The 18433-nt window shown below is 48.0% G+C and overlaps 1 protein-coding gene across 1 annotated transcript in view; it reads left to right on the forward strand.

Moving 5' to 3' along the window:
* Nucleotides 1-552: 552 nt before the first annotated feature.
* Nucleotides 553-18433, forward strand: part of arfgef3 (ARFGEF family member 3) — a 107260-nt gene continuing 89379 nt past the window's right edge. Inside the window, exons 1-3 of the mRNA XM_080200831.1 lie at nt 553-965; nt 12670-12721; nt 17386-17467. Coding sequence (XP_080056957.1) covers nt 881-965; nt 12670-12721; nt 17386-17467 — 219 coding nt within the window. The 5' untranslated portion in view covers nt 553-880. The remainder of the gene's footprint in view (nt 966-12669; nt 12722-17385; nt 17468-18433) is intronic.

Below are 18433 nucleotides of genomic sequence, written 5' to 3' on the forward strand. Positions count from 1 at the left end.
ACTCCAGGTGTTTTACCCCTTGACTCTGCTCCAGATGTTCTACCCTTGACTCTGCTCCAGATGTTTTGCCCTTGACTCTACTCCAGATGTTTTACCCTTTACCCTACTCCAGATGATTTACCCCTTGACTCTGCTCCAGACGTTTTGCCCTTGACTCTGCTCCAGATGTTTTACCCTTTACCCTACTCCAGATGATTTACCCCTTGACTCTGCTCCAAATGTTTTACCCTTGACTCTGCTCCAGATGATTTACCCTTGACTCTACTCCAGATATTTTACCCTTGACTCTGCTGCAGATGTTTTACCCTCGACTCTGCTCCAGATGTTGTGGATTTTTTTTCTCTTATGCTGCCTTTTCTTTTGCTGCTGCAGAGATGGTGTTATTTCTGTTCTGACTCTGGCTGCAGACCACTCCCCCAGCCCTCCACACACACACACACACACACACACACCTTGTTATTCAGCGCCTGCTTGTGCTCCGGTTCCAGGCTTTCCAGCAGGCGGATGTCAGGGATGAGAGAGCAGTGAGCTTCCCACTCGCCTCTGGAATGATAGGGAGCCGGGCAGCCGCTGCTGCGCTGGGTTAGCAGCCGGGAGGATGAGTTACCCAGCGCTGGAGGACAGCGCAGCAGTGCAGTAACAGCTCTGCAGGGACTGTGTGTGTCTCAGACATCGCCTTCACCCGCCTCCCCTCCTCCTGTTCATTGAGATCATTTCTCCCTTCCCCAAACAGGGAGACGTGTCTTGTGGCCTGTTTAAACCCTTCTCAATGGACTGGCTATTCCCAGGTAACGCTGTACCCTGATTTATCGCCCCTTTGCAAATTAAATCTTTTCGCTCAGCCCGGTCCCCCTCCCTGTCTGGGCTCGGTGGCTCAATAATGGATGAAATTTTGAAGAGGATTTCGAAGGAAGCTTCGGGGAGCAAGTACAAGGCGATAAGGGATGCCTGCACCTTGGCATGTGGTAAGAACCGATCTCTCCACCTCTCAGACATTTTTATTATAACTTGGAGTGTCTGCTTGTGAATTCGCAAGGTGCCTTCAGATAAAAGAGGGGGACATAAAGGGGGTTATTTGCAGAATGAAGAGTCTTGGCAGCCACTTTGTCTGTACACAGGGATGATGCGACTGCCTGTCTCGATTTATTTCTGAGTAGGGTTCAGTCACAGAATCAGAACAGAAGGAGGCCACTCAGCCCCTCATCGCCTGTGCCAGCTCCTTAAAAGATGTCACCCAGTTAATTTCTTTCTCTGATTTAATTCTGAAAATTTTCCTGCATGTTTTGGGAAGTTACGATTGAAAATCCCTAATATCCCTTCTTTTCCAGCAGTATTCCCCAAGTCAGGCCTAGATGGCCCAGTGATTAGCACTCTTGCCTCACAGCGCCAGGGACCCGGATTCAATCCCGGCCTTAGGTGACTGTCTATGTGGAGTCAGCACATTCTCCCCGTGTCTGCATGGGTTTCCTCCAGGTGCTCCAGTTTCCTCCCACAGTAAAAAACAAATGTGTGGGTTAGGTGGATTGACCATTGCTAAATTGCCCCTTAGTGATCCGGGACGTGTGGGTTAGATGGATTAGCCATGCTAAACGTGTGGGGTAACAAGGGCTGGATATGAAGCTGTCAGAGAGTCCGATGGGCTGAATGGCCTCTTCTTTGCTGTAGGGATTGTTCGAAATGGTTCAGCTCCCGGGAAGGTAGACTCAACTGATTCCTGGGATGAGGGAGTTATTGTGTGAGGAAATGTTGGACAGGTTGGGCCTGTATCCATTGGAGTTTAGCAGAATGAGAGATGATCTTACTGAACCATATTCGATTCTGAGGGGAGGGTAGAGGCTGAGAGGATATTGTGGGACTTGGGGGCACAGTTTTAGAATAAGGGGGTCTCCCATTTCAGATGGGTTTGAGGAGAATTTATTTTTCTCTCAGGGAGACTTTGGAACTCCCTTCCCCAGGGAGCGGTGGAGGCTGGGCCGTTGAATATTTTTAAGGCAGAGGTAGACATATTCTTGACTGATTAAGAAGTTGGAGGTTATTCAGAGTGTGGAATTGTGGCCACAGTGAGATCTGCCATGATCTTATTGAATGATGGAGCTTGCTCGAGGGGTTGAGTGGCCGACTGCTGTATGCCTGCTGCTATTTTATATGCTTATATAACTTGCTGTGCAAAAAAATTGCCCTCATTCCCACTCCTCCCACGTTCTTTTACTAATTATCTGAAATCTGTGCGTTCCACTTACTGACAGTTGGAACTAGTCAAGATCCTTCCTAATTTTGAACATTAAATGTCACCTTAACCTTCTGTACTGTAAGAAGAACTAACAAGGTTTCTGGTCCCTCTACCCTAGCCTGGGTACCAATCCCGTCAATGCTCTCTGCACCTTGCCCAAGGCCTTCACAGCCTTCCCGAAACTTCCCCGGTGCTCAGCATTGCTGACAATGGAGGCTGAGGCCTCTTTTGGAAAGGTTTAGCAGTAATTTCCTTTTGTACTCGATGCCGCTGAATCCTATTTTGTTTTTTTCATTATGAAGTTTGGATTGAAAGTTAGCATTGGTTGTAGCGGTGTTTTGTGGTTTGGTGGGTAAACGCGGAGCGTGACTTGGTGCTGAGCTGGAGGGTGTGTAAGAAGGCCAGGTTTGAGCCGATGGAAGGTTTGGGTTGCAGGGAGGAATGTGCCAATCTGGTCCCATTGCTCTGGGTGCAGGGGGTTGTCGAAGCCAGAATGCAAAATCCCTTTGTGGCTAACACTCGTTGTCAGAATTCAGATATAAAGGCGTAGAATCCCTACGGTGCAGAAGGAAGGCATTTCGTCCATTTAGCCTGCACCGACAACCATCCCACCTAGGAGCTATCCCTGCCACCCACATATTTACCCTGCTAATCCCGCTAGCCTACGCATCCCGGGACACTAAAGGGCAATGTAGCACGGCCAATGCATCTAACCTGTACATCTTTGGACTGTGGGAGGAAACCAGAGCACCCGGAGGAAACCCACACAGACACAGGGAAGAGCGTGCAGACTCCACACAGACAGTGATCCAAGCCGGGAATCGAGCCCGGGTCCCTGGAGCTGAGAGGCAGCAGTGCTAACTGCTGTGCCATTGTGAAGGTTGGGCACTTGGATGAGTAACCGACGAGGTGGCCTGCAGCGCTGTGGGGACTGCAGCGTGAGGCAGGAGAGGAGGAAAGGAATGAAATGGATGAAATTCACTGTAAGATATCAATAAACCTAACCAGTAAAATTGTGTGCCAGTGTATATCACAGCTCCTGTACCATTGATGCAGTGTCTGGTCTGTAGCGGAGGTTTGTTGGGAACAGGATGTTCCTTGATGTGAAAGTCCTCAAAGAGAATGATTGTCCTTTCATTAATGAGACTGATTTGAATGAGTCAACCTTTTGCTTTTAGCATTGCAGAGACACATTGCTATTACCCCTCCCATCCTGTGGCCTTCTCTCTCCATCATTATTTATTTTTCTAATAAGCCAGACCAAGCGGCTTTGTTGCAAACATGAACATTTTATTGCAAAGTGGTTTTAATATTGAATCGTATATTACAGCAGAACGGGAGGGGAGTCCCTGCCGACCACTCTGTGACTCTATAGTTCGCCTGCCTCACTCCCTTGTCAGATGCTGCTTTATTAGGTTAGGTGAATAGGCTGTGCTAAATTGTCCCTTTGTGTTGAGGGACTAGCTGAGATAAATGCATGGGGTTGTAGATGGGATTGTGGTCACTGCAGACAACAATTCTGCACTGGAAGATTCTGTAGTGAAGAATTCTATTCTATTCCAACAGAACGCTGCCTCTCTCCATGCCAGAACAGACAGGATCCTGGATTCCGAATCCCAGTAAAGACCCCTTAATCCTAGGCAGTACCAGTTCCGTCACTGTAAATGAGATTACAATTAGGACCAGTGTGTTTTACCATCTGTGAGTCCATTAGCTTTTGCGGAAAAATGGAACGTGGCCCGAGCTCTTCAACCAAGCACTTGGTCCCTTTCCTTGGTCATCTTTACTAATAGTTCCTTCTCTTCCCTGTTAACAATTTATTGTTTGATAATGCACCTGAACAGAAGAACATGAGGAATAGGAGCAGGAGGAGACCATTTGGCCCATCCAATCTGCTCCATCGTTCAATATGACCATGGTTAATCTTGGGTTTCAACTCCATTTTTCCGCCCCTCCCCATATCCCCTGATCCTCTGAGAGACCTATTGTCTGTCAATCCCAGCCTTAAACATATTCAACGATGGAGTATCCGCAACCCCTGGGATAGAGAATTCCAAAGTTTCACACCCCTCTAGGGAAAGTCATTTCTCTTCTTCTCAGTCCGAAATCATTGGTCCCTTATCCTAATATTGAGACCCCCGTGTTTTCGATCTGCTCCAAAACACCTTGGATGGTTTTGTCACTCTATAGGTGCTCCAGAAATGTTGTAATCTTGAATCCGAGGCCCCCAGCAACTTGCCGTCATGGATGGCCCAGCACTAATGTGACTTTCCTTAGTGGCGAATGATGCCCAGGACTTGAACCTTGACCTGCCTGAGCTTGACACCCATGCTGTGATGGGCAAGCAGTTGGCTTCTCAGAGTCCAGTTCCACCTGTCAGGAGGTGCTGGGGTCCAGCTGTCACCCGACCCTCCGAGTTAAATGTCCAATCTGCCAATGAGCAATGAACTTCACCAACTTGGAAACATACAAGAAAAAGCATGGAAGGGGAAAATGTCATTAGGTTCATTGGCCATTGCCCAATGACTCTTCCAGTTATATGGATAGATTGAGGAAGCTGGCGTTGTTCTTTTTTGGGACAAGAAGATTGCAAAGAGATTTGAAAGAGGTGGTAAAGATCGTGATGTGTCTACACAGAGAAGCTAGGGAGAAAGCAGAGGACACTGATTTAAGGTTATTGGCAAAAGAACCAAAGCCAATGGCTGGAACTCCACCACCTTGTCTGTGGGCGAGGATCCAAATCTTCATTGACCTCAGGTGGGAATTTCCAGTCTCACCCGAGCGAGGCAGGAAAATCCTGCCCAACGGGACAAAAGCCTTGTTTTACACAGCGGGTAGTTATGATGTTGAATGCACTGCCTAAGAGTGTGTGGCAGCAGGGGCAATGCAGGGGCAATTAGGGCTTTCAAATGGGAATTGGTTAGTTACCTGAAGGGAAAGAAATTGCAGGACTGGAGGGAAAAGGCAGGGGATTGGTACCAGCTGAGTAGTGCTGGCAGAGAGCTGGCACAGACATGATGGGCCAAACGATCTCCTTCTGTTCTGTAACCAGATTCTATGATCGAACCTGGGTGGGAATTCTCTAGCCTCACATGTCCTGCTCAGTCAATCTCCATTCACTGCAGCGGGACTGGAGAATCCCAGTTGCAGGACTGGAGAATCCCAGCAGCGGTTGAGATTGGAGAATCCCAGCAGCGGGTGAGATTGGAGAATCCCGGCCCTGGTGACTGAGTGCCTTCTGAATGCCTGAGTCTCCGCTATCTTTCCCTGGGAGAATAATCTGTACATTTCTAACTTTTTATATTAAGCAGCATCACTTTATGGGGAACTTTCCAACCAATGAACAGTGGGTTTCCTCCGGGTGCTCCAGTTTCCTCTCTCAGCCCAAAAATGTGCAGATTAGTTGGAATGTCCCTTAGTGTCCCAATGATAACACCACTGGTCTAGTAATTTGAGGCCCAGGTTTCTACTCTAGGCTCAAATCCCACAGTAGCAGTTGTTAGAATTTGAATTCAATCATTTTTTAAAAATCTGGAATTGAAAACTAGTCCCAGTAATTGTGATCGTGAAGCCTATCTGGGTCAACCATGTTCTTTTGGGGGAGAAACTCTGCCATCCTTACCCGGTTTGGCCCACCGTGGGCACCTTGGCACAGTGGTTGGCTCTGCTGCCCCATAGCGACAGGGACCCAGATTCGATTCCCGGCTTTGAGTCACTGTCTGTGCGAAGCCTGCACGTTCTCCCCGTGTCTGCATGGGTTTTATTTGTGCTCTCTAGTTTCCTCCCTCAGTCCCAAAGACGTGCTGGTTAAGTGCATTGGCCATGCTAAATTGGCCATTGGCCATGCTACATTGGCCATTGGCCTTGCTACATTGGCCATTGGCCTTGCTACATGTGACTCCAGACCCTTTGTGCTTGAATCCTGACTGAATCTGAAATGGCTGAACCAGTCATTCAGTTCGTAGGCAGTTAATGATGGGTGTCAAATGCTGGTCTTGCCAGCGACACCCATATCCCACTAATGAATAAATACAAAAAGGCACCATTGATATGCAGCCACTGTTCTTGTGTAGGAAAAAGCAACAACTCATTCCTGCACAGCAAGATCCCAGAAAAAGCAATGCGACGATGGCTGATTCTTGGTGATGTTGGTTGAGGGAGAAGTGTTAGCTGAGGCTATCTCGCCTGCTCTTATTGGAAATACTGCCGCGAGATCTTTTGAAGGGAGGGGGAGGGCTTCAGTTCAACATCGTGTCTGTCTCTGAGACAGTAGGAGGGGCCAACTGGTTGATTGGCAACCAATCACTTTGGTCAAGAGGAAGAGGAAGAGGGAGGTAGCTTAGGAAGTGGATGGGGGAGAGTGGGGAGGGGGAGAGTGAGGAGGGAGAGTGCGGTGTGGGAGAGAGGGGGTAGGGAGAGAGTGAGGTGGGAGAAGGCGGGGTGGCGGAAAGTTGGGGGGGGGGAGTGGAGTGGGAGAGAGTGGGGTGGGGAGAGAGTGGGGGGAGAGTGAGGTGGAAAGAGAATGGGGTGGGGAGAGAGTGGGTGGTGGAGAGTAGGGTGGGGGAGAGGATGGGGTGGAGGAGAGTGGGTTGGGGGAGAGGATGGGGTGGAGGAGAGTGGGGTGGGAGGGAGTGGGACAGAAGGTGGGGTGGGGGACGAGCTGGGCAGGGGAGCATGGGATGGGGGAGAGAGAGGGTGGGGGAGAGAATGGAGTGGGGGGAATGGGGCAGAAGAGGATGGGGTGGGGGAAGATGTAGGCAGGGGAGCATGGGGTGGGAGAGAGTGGGGTGGGGAGGATTTAAGGGGGTAAAGAGTTTACTGTTGGGGGGGGGGGAGTGGAGGGTAAATGGAACTTGCAAAATGGAGTAAGCGAATTAGCAGTAAAATCAAAGTGCCGTGTGAAGGTGAACTAAAAGAAAGGGCCTCCTGGGGGTGATGCAGACATCAGTGAGTCATCCCTGGTGCTAAACCAGCGTCAGCACAGACATTCATCCAACTGCAATCCTTGTGCTCCCAGCTCCTGCTCCGTTACCATAGAAACCAGGTATTATCAACGCCACACTTGTAGAGTTATAGGCCGATGATCCCGCCCCTCTATTACTCGAGAAGGATGTTGTTCCGTCGATAGGTGAGCGTGGCACAAAAAACCTGAAACTGATGTCTCCGTTACAAATGCGGTTTTTCACATCTCAATATTTCTCCCAAAAACAACTCGTGTTTATATAACACCTTCAACATAATAAAATGCTCCAAGATGCTTCATTGAAGCATTATCAAATAAAATTTGACACTGAGCCGTATAAGGGAAGGAAATCTGCCATCCTGATTTTTTTTATTGAATTCAACTTCTGTCATCTGCCACGGTGGGATTCGAACCTGGGTCCCCAAAACATTAGGTGAGTTTCTGGATTACTAGTCTAGCAATGATACCACTAGGCCATTGCCTGCACTCATCGCAGGCGGTTAAGTCACCACCAGTCAGATTACCCCCACTCAAAGGGCCTACAGTCATCTGGGACTATGTCAACCTTATCCTGCCTCCACGTGACTCCAGGCCCACGTGGTTGACTCTTAATTGCCGTCTGAATTGGCCGAGGAAGGCACTTGGTTCAAGGGCAATTAGGGTTGGGCGTAACAAATGCTGGCCTTGCCAGTGACCCCCACATCCCGCGAAAGAATAAAATTGAATGCAAAACCGTCCGCACAGATCCAGCTCGGTCATCATCATTGATTGGCTGATTAGATTTCGCTTAGTCCCGTGACCCTGGGGAGCTTGTACTCTGCTGACTGCTGCACAGAATGACATCAGGTAGCAAATTGCTGCCTGGAGAATTAAATCCCCGAGTTACTTGCTGAGACACGCACATACGGCGACGTGGGGGCAGGGGGTGCCCCCTGTCTCTTTGTTCGTTTGCTGTTCGTCGATTCTGCGGCGTACCTCATCTCCCCACCATTTCCATGATTGGCTTGGAAATTTGGAATCTACTGTACAGCAAGGGAGCCAGGAGGAATGGCGACAGGATGGCCGAGTGGTTAGCATTGCTGCCCCACAGCGCCAGGGACACAGGTTCGATTCCCGGCTTGGGCCTGTGTGGTGTTTGTGCGTTCTGTGCGTGGGTTTCCCCAGGTGCTCCGCTTTCCTCCCACACTCCAAAGATGCGTGGGTTAGGTTGATTGGCCATGCTAAATTGCACTTTGGTGTTAAGAGGATATCAGGGGGAATTAGTGGGGTAAATATGTGGGGTTATGGGGGCATAGGGCCTGGGTGGGATTGTTGTCAGTGCAGGCTCAATGGGCCAAATGGTCTCCTGTCAAGAGGGCTAGAATACAAGAGCAGGGATGTAATTCTGAGGCTGTGTAAAGCTCTGGTCAGAGCCCATTTGGAGTATTGTGAGCAGTTTTGGGCTCCATATCTAAGGAAGGACGTGCTTGCCTTGGAAAGAGTCCAGAGGAGGTTCCCTGGAATGAAGAGCTTGTCATATGAGGAACGGTTGAGGACTCTGGGCCTGTGCTCATTGGAGTTTAGAAGGATGAGAGGGGAGATCTTATTGAAACTTACAGGATAGTGCGAGGCCTGGATAGAGTGGACATGGAGAGGATGTTTCCACCAGTAGGAAAATCTAGAACCAGAGGGCACAACCTCAGGCTAAAGGGACAATCCTTTAAAACAGAGATGAGGAGGAATTTCTTCAGCCAGAATGTGGTGAATCTGTGGAAGTCTTTACCACAGAAGGCTGTCGAGGCCAGGTCATTGAGTGTCTTTAGGACAGAGATAGATAGTTTCTTGATTGATAAGGAGATTGGGGTTATGGGGAAAAGACAGGAGAATGGGGATGAGAGAAATATCAGCCATGATTGAATGGTGGAGCAGACTCGATGGATCCAGTGGCCTAATTCTGCTCCTTGGTCTTATGGTCTTTTGCACTGTAGGGATTCCAGGAAGATGAGGGGATTTTGTTTAAGGCAGTGAGTTATTGTGGCCTGAAAAGCCGGTGGAAGGCATTTTGATGATGGTTTCCGAAAGTCGATTGGGTAAATACTAGAAAAGGGGAAACAATCAAAAGGGGGAACAATCGAAAGACTGTGGAGGGAATGTGTTGGGGGGGGGGGGCGGTTTGGCAAATACTGGATTATTCTTACAGGGAGTTGACAGGAATGTGATGGGCTGAATGGCCTCCTGTGCTGTATGATTTTACAACCCTATAGCAGATAATACACAGAGGGCTGGAATTTCCTACCCCTCTGTGGTGTGGGAGGCAGCGTGCCACTCGCTGGCGATGGGACCTTACGGTCCTGGTGTTGTTAGTGGGGTTTCCTGTTGAGTGCACCCCCCCTGCTGGTGGGAATCCCATGGCGGGGGTACACTGTCGGTGGGACAGTGAGGTCCCGCTGGTGTAAACGGCAGCAAGATTTCAACAAGAGCCTGTGATTGAGAGATAGAGGACTTCGTTAGTCGTAGGATGGCCAGAGGTTGTGCAAGGCGCTATATAAATGCAAGTTAATTCACCTCTTTTCAAGTATACTCTATTCATGAAATACAGCATGGAACTGTTCAAATTTGACATTACACAAAATGTATTATCGTTTAGATCAGGTAAAAGGCACTGGGAGGTATCTGGCTACATTCACAATTCCACGTTAGATTTCCAACACACATTCCGTGTTAAACATACAGCCTGAAGGGTTTAACACAAATCCCAGCCTCTCAGTGTACTGTGGCAGGTGGGACTTTAATCAGTTTGACATTCTGTGCTGCATCAGGAGGGAGCAAACCTGACCCCTGTGAAGGGCAGCGCACATCAACAACGCAATGGTCACTCTTATTGACACCCGCCTCGTGTACACACACACACACACACACACACACACACCAGAGTAACATTCATACATATCTTACAACACAGAGAGTGACCATATGGCCCATCATGCCTGTGCCAGCTCTTTGGAAGGGTTATCTGATTAATTCCATTCCTTGAGCCCCCTCACCCCTCCACCACACTTTCTCCAATAACCCTGCTTAGGTTACATTTTTAAAGCACTTATTCAATTCTCTCTGAAAGTTACTGAATGTGCTTGCTCTACAAACAGTACATTCCAGATATAACAACGTCCTACATCGTAGCATTTTCAAAGAGGCTAGCACAGGCATGATGGGCTGAATAGTCTCCTGATTTGAATTGATTTATTATTGTCACGTATTATCATACAGTGAAAAGTATTGTTTCTTGTGCGCTGTGCAGACAAAGCATACCGTTCATAGAGAGGGAAAGGAGAGAGTGTAGAATGTAGTGTTACAATCATATCTAGGGTGTAGAGAAAGATCAACTCAATGCAAGGTAAATCCACTCAACAGTCTGACAGCAGCAGGGAAGAAGCTGTTCTTGAGTTGGTTGGTACGTGACCTTAGACTCTTGTACCTTTTTCCTGATGGAAGATGGTGAAAGAGAGAATGTCTGGGGTGTGTGGGGTCCTTAATTATGCTGGCTGCTTTCCCTAGGCAGCGGGAGGTGTAGACAGATTCAATGGACGGGAGGCTGGTTTGCCTGATGGATTGGACTATTTTCATGACCTTTTGTAGTTCCTTGCGGTCTCGGGCAGAGTGGGAGCCCATACCAAGCTGTGATACAACCAGTAAGAATGCTTTCTATGGTGCATCTGTAAAAGTTGGTGAGAGTCATAGCTGACATGCCAAATTTCCTTCGTCTTCTGAGAAAGTAGAGGCGTTGGTGGGCTTTCTTAACTATACTGTCGGCACGGGGGGCTGCTATATCATTTACTGTTTCTAAAGGTGGAATTTCATGGCTCCTCACGCTGGTGAGATTTTCCGTTCCCTCCAAAGTAAGTGGGAGTTTTCAGCGACTTGTCACATTTCTCTGCACAGCTGCTGCTGTAAAATTCTGCCTGAAATTCTATCTGGGCACAGGGCACAACTGTATCTTCATACCATCTATCACCAGGAGTAACGGGTAAATCTCACTCCTTTCAAACCCAGCTTTAAGTTCCATTCTCTGCTCTAACCAAGACCGCAAACAAGGAAGGGTCATGGAGGAAGATCAGGCCATCACGCAAACAGGAAGCGTAAAGGAGGACAGGGCCCTGTCTACGTCAATGGAGATGAAGTAGAAAGAGTCGAGAGCTTCAAGTTTTTAGGTGTCCAGATCACCAACAACCTGTCCTGGTCCCCACATGCCAACACTATAGTTAAGAAAGCCCCACCAACGCCTCTACTTTCTCAGAAGACTAAGGAAATTTGGCATGTCCGCTACGACTCTCACCAACTTTTACAGATGCACCATAGAAAGCATTCTTCCTGGAGGTATCACAGCTTGGTATGGGCTCCTGCTCTGCCCAAGACTGCAAGAAACTATAAAGGGTCGTTAACGTAGCCCAATCCACCACGCAAACCAGCCTCCCATCCATTGACTCTGTCTACACTTCCTGCTGCCTCAGAAAAGCAGCCAGCATAATTAAGGACCCCACACATCCCGGACGTTCTCTCTTCCACCTTCTTCTGTCAGAAAAAAGGTACAGAAGTCTGAGGTCACGTACCAACCGACTCAAGAACAGCTTTGTGATTAAATGTGAATTTAAATTGGAGATATTCATCCTGAAAGCTTCCACTAAGTCACCTATTGGCCTTCTCTCTTCCGAGGAGAACCATCCTAACTTGTCCAACACTTCCCCATGGAGGAATCCATGAAAAACCTTCTGATGAAAAACCTTCATGACTGACAGACAGAAATGAACTGGTTTGATTGGATTTATTGTCACATGTATTGGGATACGGTGAAAAGTAGATGGGAGTGTAGAACTCGAAATGTAAATAAATCAACCGTGATCTTATTGAATGGTAGAACAGGCTCGAGGGACTGAATGGCCTCTTTGTATGTTCAGGGGTATCAACAGGAAAAAAAGGTATAATTAAAATAGACCTAACTCAATTATTATATATTTTTTACTTTAAGGAACATAGAATTCTTACAATGCAGAAGGAGGCCATTTGGCCCATTGAGTCTGCACCGACCACAATCCCACCCATGCCCTATTCCCATAACCCCATGCATTTACCCTAGCTAGTCCCCCTGCACTTAGGGGCAATTCTTTAAGCATGGCCAATCCACCTAACTCTCACATCTTTAGAATGTGGGTGGAAACCAGAGCACCTGGAGGAAACCCACGCAGATACGGGGAGAACGTGCAAACTCCACACGGACGGTGACCCGAGCCAGGAATTGAACCTGGGCCCCTGGTGCTGTGAAGCAGCAGTGCTAACCACTGTGCCGCCTAAGCTCTCAGCTCTCTCGTGTTTTTACTGGCTCACCCTGCCCATTGGCCGGAGGGGTGAAATGGTAAGCTCGTCCTCATACCCTGGAGCCTGATGCAAGGGATATACTCCAAACTGTTCATGAATAATTGAATTAATCTTACCTATTTTTCAGAAACGTTGGAATCCGAAAATGGTGCTGCCAAACTACCCACTTATCAACTGAGGTAAGCCTTTCAGTTTTATTAAAACCGTAAGCATGTGTTTTTGAATTCAGTCTGCTTGTGATGTGTTAGGAATAACTCTGAGAATCCATTATCTAAAGGGATGTTCTTCAAATTTCTGCCTAGCCTTCATGTAAATATTGTAATGACAAAAGAATCAAAATTCCACTGGTTACAGCTTGGGTTTGTTCCCAATATTTTTAACTTGTTATTGCCACAAAATCAACCTCCATGGAGTGAACCTCTGACTTGAAACTTGACCCTATGAATATGGGAAGGATTGGCCATGACTTCCATATTTGACCGACTGCTTTGATCTGGTTGGTGTTGAGCTTCTTGAGTGTTGTTGGAGCTACACCCATCCAGGCAAGGGGAGAGTATTCCATCACAGTTCTGACTTGTGCCTTGTAAGTAGACTTCGGGAAGTCAGGAAGTGAGTTACCCGTCATGGCTTACCTAAATCTCTGAGCTGCTCTTGTATCCATAGTATTGGGGTTAGTCTGGTTCAGTTTCTGGTCAGTGGTGACCCCCAGGATGTTGCTAGTGGGGGATTCATTGATGGGAAAGCCATTGAATGTCAAGGGGAGATGATTGGCTTCTCTCTTGTTGAAGATGGTTATTCTTTTCTCTGAATTCAGTGGATAGAGCATTTGGACAGCGAGTACTGTGTAACCTTTTAACGCTCCATCAAAGTTGAAAGATTCAATGTATGGATCAAGAGTGTAATTCTGCAATGCTACCTGATACACACGGGATTCGACATCAATGCCAGTTTTTTTTCATTTATAGCTCAGTCAGCATTTATCCTGAATTGTCCTTATGAAGGTGATGTTGGACCTCCTCCTTGAACTAGTGTTGGACATGCTGTGTAGGTATACTCACAGTGCTGTTAGGGAGGGAGTTCCAGGATATGGAGGGAGTTCCAGGATATGTACCCAGTGACAGTGAAGGAACGGCAATATATTTCCAAGCCTGAATACTGTGAGAATCCATTATCCATTATGTGGAAGGGATGTTGCAGATGGTGCCGTTCCCCTGTTTCTGCTGCAGATTTGTGAGGTGCCTGGTCCCTCCCCATCCGGGCTTGGAAATCTATCGCTGTTCCTTTGCTGTCGCTGTCAAAATCCTGGAGTTCCCTTCCCTGACAGCACTGTGGGTATACCTACACAACATGGACTGCAGCATTTCAAGAAGGCAGCTCACCATCACCTTCTGAAGGGCAATTAGGGATGGGCAATAAATGCTGGTCTAGCCAGCAATGCCCGTATCCCGTGAATTACCAAACTGCGTAGCCAGACGTACTGACCTGCCAAAGCCTATCCTATTGTAATCATGTGCTTGTAAGGCTAGTCTTTTTCATCATTCACTCTTAGTGTGTGAGGCTTTTTTCATTCATTGCCTGCTTTAATTGCTGCGTAGGGAGTCACATGTACACCAGACACAAAATAGACGACAGGTCTCCTTCCATTAAAAGGAGGTTTGTGAAGTATTTGGGTTCTATCAGATAAAGGTGATTGGCTGAGCAATATCGACAATGTTCAGAATCCGCAGACTCAGGAGGGAGTAGGTACTTGGGGTTGGTACCAGACCCGTGGGTAATAATGTCAGAGTTTGGCAATTGGAACCCACACCAACCGCGAGGCACAGTCATCGACGTGGCTCAGAAGTGCATTTGAACTTCATTGATTTTTCTGCTTCCGAGGAAGCAGCTTTCTTCCTCTGACCCTTCCTAATGAGCACTTGTGAATATTACACTCCTGTATCTTTCAGAAAACCACACACAACAAATCACCACCAGGGAAATGTTCTGAGCTAATGCTGACAGCTAATTTTAAGACCACAGGACCATAAGTTATAGGAGCAGAATTAGGCCATTTGGCCCATTGGGTCTCCTCCGCCATTCAATTATGGTTAATAGGATTCTCATCCCCATACTCCTGCCTTCTCCCATTACCCTTGATCCTCTTATTGATCAAAAACCTATCCATCTCTGTCTAAAAGACACTCAATGATCTGGCCTCCACAGTCCTCTGTGGCAATGAGTTCCACAGGTTCACCGCCCTCTGGCTGAAGAAATTCTCGACACAGGGGCATGGTGGTTAGCACTGGGGACCCAGGTTCGATTCCCAGCTTAGGTCACTGTCTCTGTGGGGTCTGAGCATTCTCCTTGTGTCTGCGTGGGTTTCCTCCACGTGCTCCAGTTTCCTCCCATAGTCCAAAAGATGTGAGAGTTAGGTGCATTGGCCATGCTAAATTCTCCCTCAGTGTCCCTGAACAGGCACTGGAGTGTGGCGACTAGGGGATTTTCACAGAAATTTCATTGTAGTGTTAATGTAAGCCTACATGTGACACTGAAAAATAAACTAAACTTTAAATCTCAATTTCTTAAATACCCAGTGACCAGTCCAGTTTCCCTGCCCCATCCTGTCCACACCTGTGGTTGTGAGGTGGATGTTTTGTGATTGAGGACCTGGGGACTATGATGAGCTGTTGTAGCTGAGCTTAGAATGCTTTGGAACATTAGTTGATCCCTCGCCTGCCCTGTATTCTGGATGGTAGGAAGTCTCACCAGGTTAGAGTCCAACCAGTTTATTTAATAGTAATCTCACAAGCTTTCGGAAACAGTGTCCCTTCGTCAGGTGTGTGGAAGGTTCTCTACATCGTGACTGTATTCTGGATGATCAGTGTTGGGATTGGCTGATAAAGTCCAGGACCTCACTAAGGAGAGGCGGAACTTGTTAATAATGGGTTTTACATCTCCAGCCTGATCGCACTCTGCGCTGTTCCAGTTCAGCTGTGCTGCCGTGCGGAGGGAAGGTTGGAATGGCTTTTCCAAGCCTTGGTTACAATCACAATCTCCAGGAATCAGCTTAGTTCTTTAAAAATTCTTGGGACGTACATAGGTCAGCATTTATTGCCCACCCTTATTGTCCTTGAGAAGGTGTTGGGTGAGTCATCTTCTTGAACTGTTGCCGTTTATGAGGAGTTGGTCCTCCCACAGAAGGGAGCTCCAGGATTTTGACCCAGCGATAGCGAAGACACGGTGATATATTTCCAAGTCAGGATGGTTGGCGACTTAGAGGGAATTTGCAATTGGTGAAGGAACCATGTGTCTACTGCCTTTGTCCTCATTGATGGGAGAAGCTGTCAGGTTTGGAAGGTGCTGTTGAAGGAGCCCCGAGTTGCTGCAGTGCATCTTGTGGGTGGTACACACTGCTGCCACTGTGCGACGGTGATGAAGGGAGTGAATGTGGGGCTGCTGGATGAGATGTCACTCAAGTGGGCTGCTTTGTCCTGGACGGTGTTGAGCTTCTTGAGTGTTGTTGGGGCTGCACCTTTCCAGGTTAAGTGGAGAATATTCCAGCACATCCCTGACCTGTGTCTTGTAGACGGCAAACAGGTTTTAGGGAGTCGGGAGGCTCAGGCTTTGGGACACAGGGTTCAAATCCAACCACAGCAGCTGGTGGAATATAAAATTCAGTTCTTAAACGTGGAATAGGAAGCTTGCTAATGGTGACCCTGACAGCTGTCTGCTTATCTGGTTTGCTAATGTCCTTTAGGGAAGGAAATCTGCTGTCCTTACCCAGTCTGGCCTACGTGTGACTCTAAAACCACAGCAATGTGGTTGACTGTCAACAGCCCCCCGAAATGGTTGAGCGAGACACTCAGTTTGCGGGCAATTAAGGATGGGCAATAAATGCTGCCCTTGCCAGCGATGCCCACATCCCGTGAGAGAGTAAAGAAAAAAAGAGGTTATTAATTTATTTCTAATAGCGTAACTTTGCAATTGCACAAACAGAGTAACAACCGGTAGCACGGTGGGTGGCACTGCTGCCTCAGAGTGTCAGTTCACAGCTTGGGTGACTGCCTGTGCAGAGTCTGCACATTCTCCCCGTGTCTGCGTGGGTTTCCTCTGGGGGCTCTGGTTTCCTCCCACAGTCCGAAAGATGAGCTGGTTAGGTTCATTGGCTGTTCTAAATTTGGGCCAAACAGGCGCTGGAGTGTGGCGACTAGGGGATTTTCACAGTAACTTTGTTGCAGTGTTAATGTAAGCCTTACTTGTGACTCCAGTAAATAAACTTAAAGCAATCGTTGCATCTCTTTGCTAACCAATCAGCAGTTCCTCAATGACCAGCGCCCTCTGATGGGCAACACATGCCATTCCACATTATTCCCATCCTTTGGACCACACTCGATGCCAAAGGGCAAACTCATATTGGCTGTGGCTCAGTCAGTGGCACCCTTGCCTCTCAATGCCACTACAGGGGTTTGAGCAAAGCATCTGCGCCTAAACTCCAGTGCCACACCGAGGTAGTGCCGCAGTGCCAGAGGTGCCGTCTTTCAGAAGCGGTGTTGGTGAATGTGAAAGAGTGGGTGGCAGTGTTTGAGAGAAGACCAAGAATAATCTCCCTGGAGTGATGTCCAATATCTACCAGTCAACCACTAAGTCATTAAAACCAATGCTGGTCAACATGTTAGTGGGATCTTGCTGTGCTCAACATGGCTGCCACATTCCCTACGTTGTAGCAGCACCCACACTTCAGAAGTAAAGTTTGGGGATCCTGAGGTAGAGCTCAGTGCTGTACAAATACGCATGTTGTTTTATAGCAGGGGAGACTGGATTATTGAAAAGATTTGACCTATTTCCCTTTGTATCTTCCTGTTAGGGAGCGATGCCTGCTTCCACTGAAGCTTTCTCTGGAGTCCAAGAACGTCAAACTAGCCCAGCATGCATTAGCTGGGATGCAGGTTGGTATCTGACCTTTCACCGCGACGGTGAGTTCCATCTTTGGGTTGCAAAGGGAGTCTTAGAACCACATTGGAAAAAAGTACAACCGCAAAATACTGAGAGGGTGCAGAGGATGTTGCCTGGGCTGGAGTATTTCAGTTATGAAGAGAGGCTGGATAGGTTGGGGTTGTTTTGCCTCAGAGCAGAGAAGGCTGAGGGGGAAACCTGATTGAGGTGTACAAAATTGTGGGTAGCACGGTGGTTAGCACTGCTGCCTCACGGCACCAGGGACCTGGGTTTGATCCCCAGCTTGGGTCACTGTCTACATGCATGTTCTCCCTGTGTCTGTAGATTTCCTCTGGTTTGCTCCCACACTCCAAAGGTGGGTTTTTTGTTTGACCATAGTGAATTGCCCCTTAGCTTAGCGGAGTTGCAGGGGCAAGCCTGGGTAATCGTTGGTACAGACCCAATGGATCTTCCTTCCGCATTGTAGGGATTCTATGAAAATTATGAGGAATTCGGGATAAATAGGAAGAAACTTAGCACTGGGGTCACTAACCAGGGGAAGTAGATTTAAGGGAAGGGGCAGTAGAGGGGATTTGAAGAGAAACTTCTTCCCCCGGGGGAAATCTGTCTGAAAGGGTGGCAGAGGCAGGAACCCTCACAACATTGAAGAAGCATTTAGATGAACCCTTGAAATGCCATAGCGCACGAGGCCACGTGCTGGAAAATGGGATGAGAATAGATAGGCGGCTGGCGGCTAGGATGAACATGATGGGCCGAAGGGTCTTTGTGTGCGGTAAAACTCTCTGACGATAACTGATACTGCAAGTCTGAAATAACAACTGAAATTGCTGAAAGTAGCACCTTTGGAGAGAGGGAGGTGGAGAGGCTGTGACCTTGCATCAGACGTGGGAGAAGTTAGGGATGTGATAGGTTTGGAGAGGTGTTTTGTTGGGGGGGGGGGAGGGAGGAGTGGGGGGAGC

Source organism: Carcharhinus amblyrhynchos, chromosome 12, assembly GCF_965287045.1.
Source record: "Carcharhinus amblyrhynchos chromosome 12, sCarAmb.v2.hapA, whole genome shotgun sequence".
NCBI classification, from domain to species: domain Eukaryota; kingdom Metazoa; phylum Chordata; class Chondrichthyes; order Carcharhiniformes; family Carcharhinidae; genus Carcharhinus; species Carcharhinus amblyrhynchos.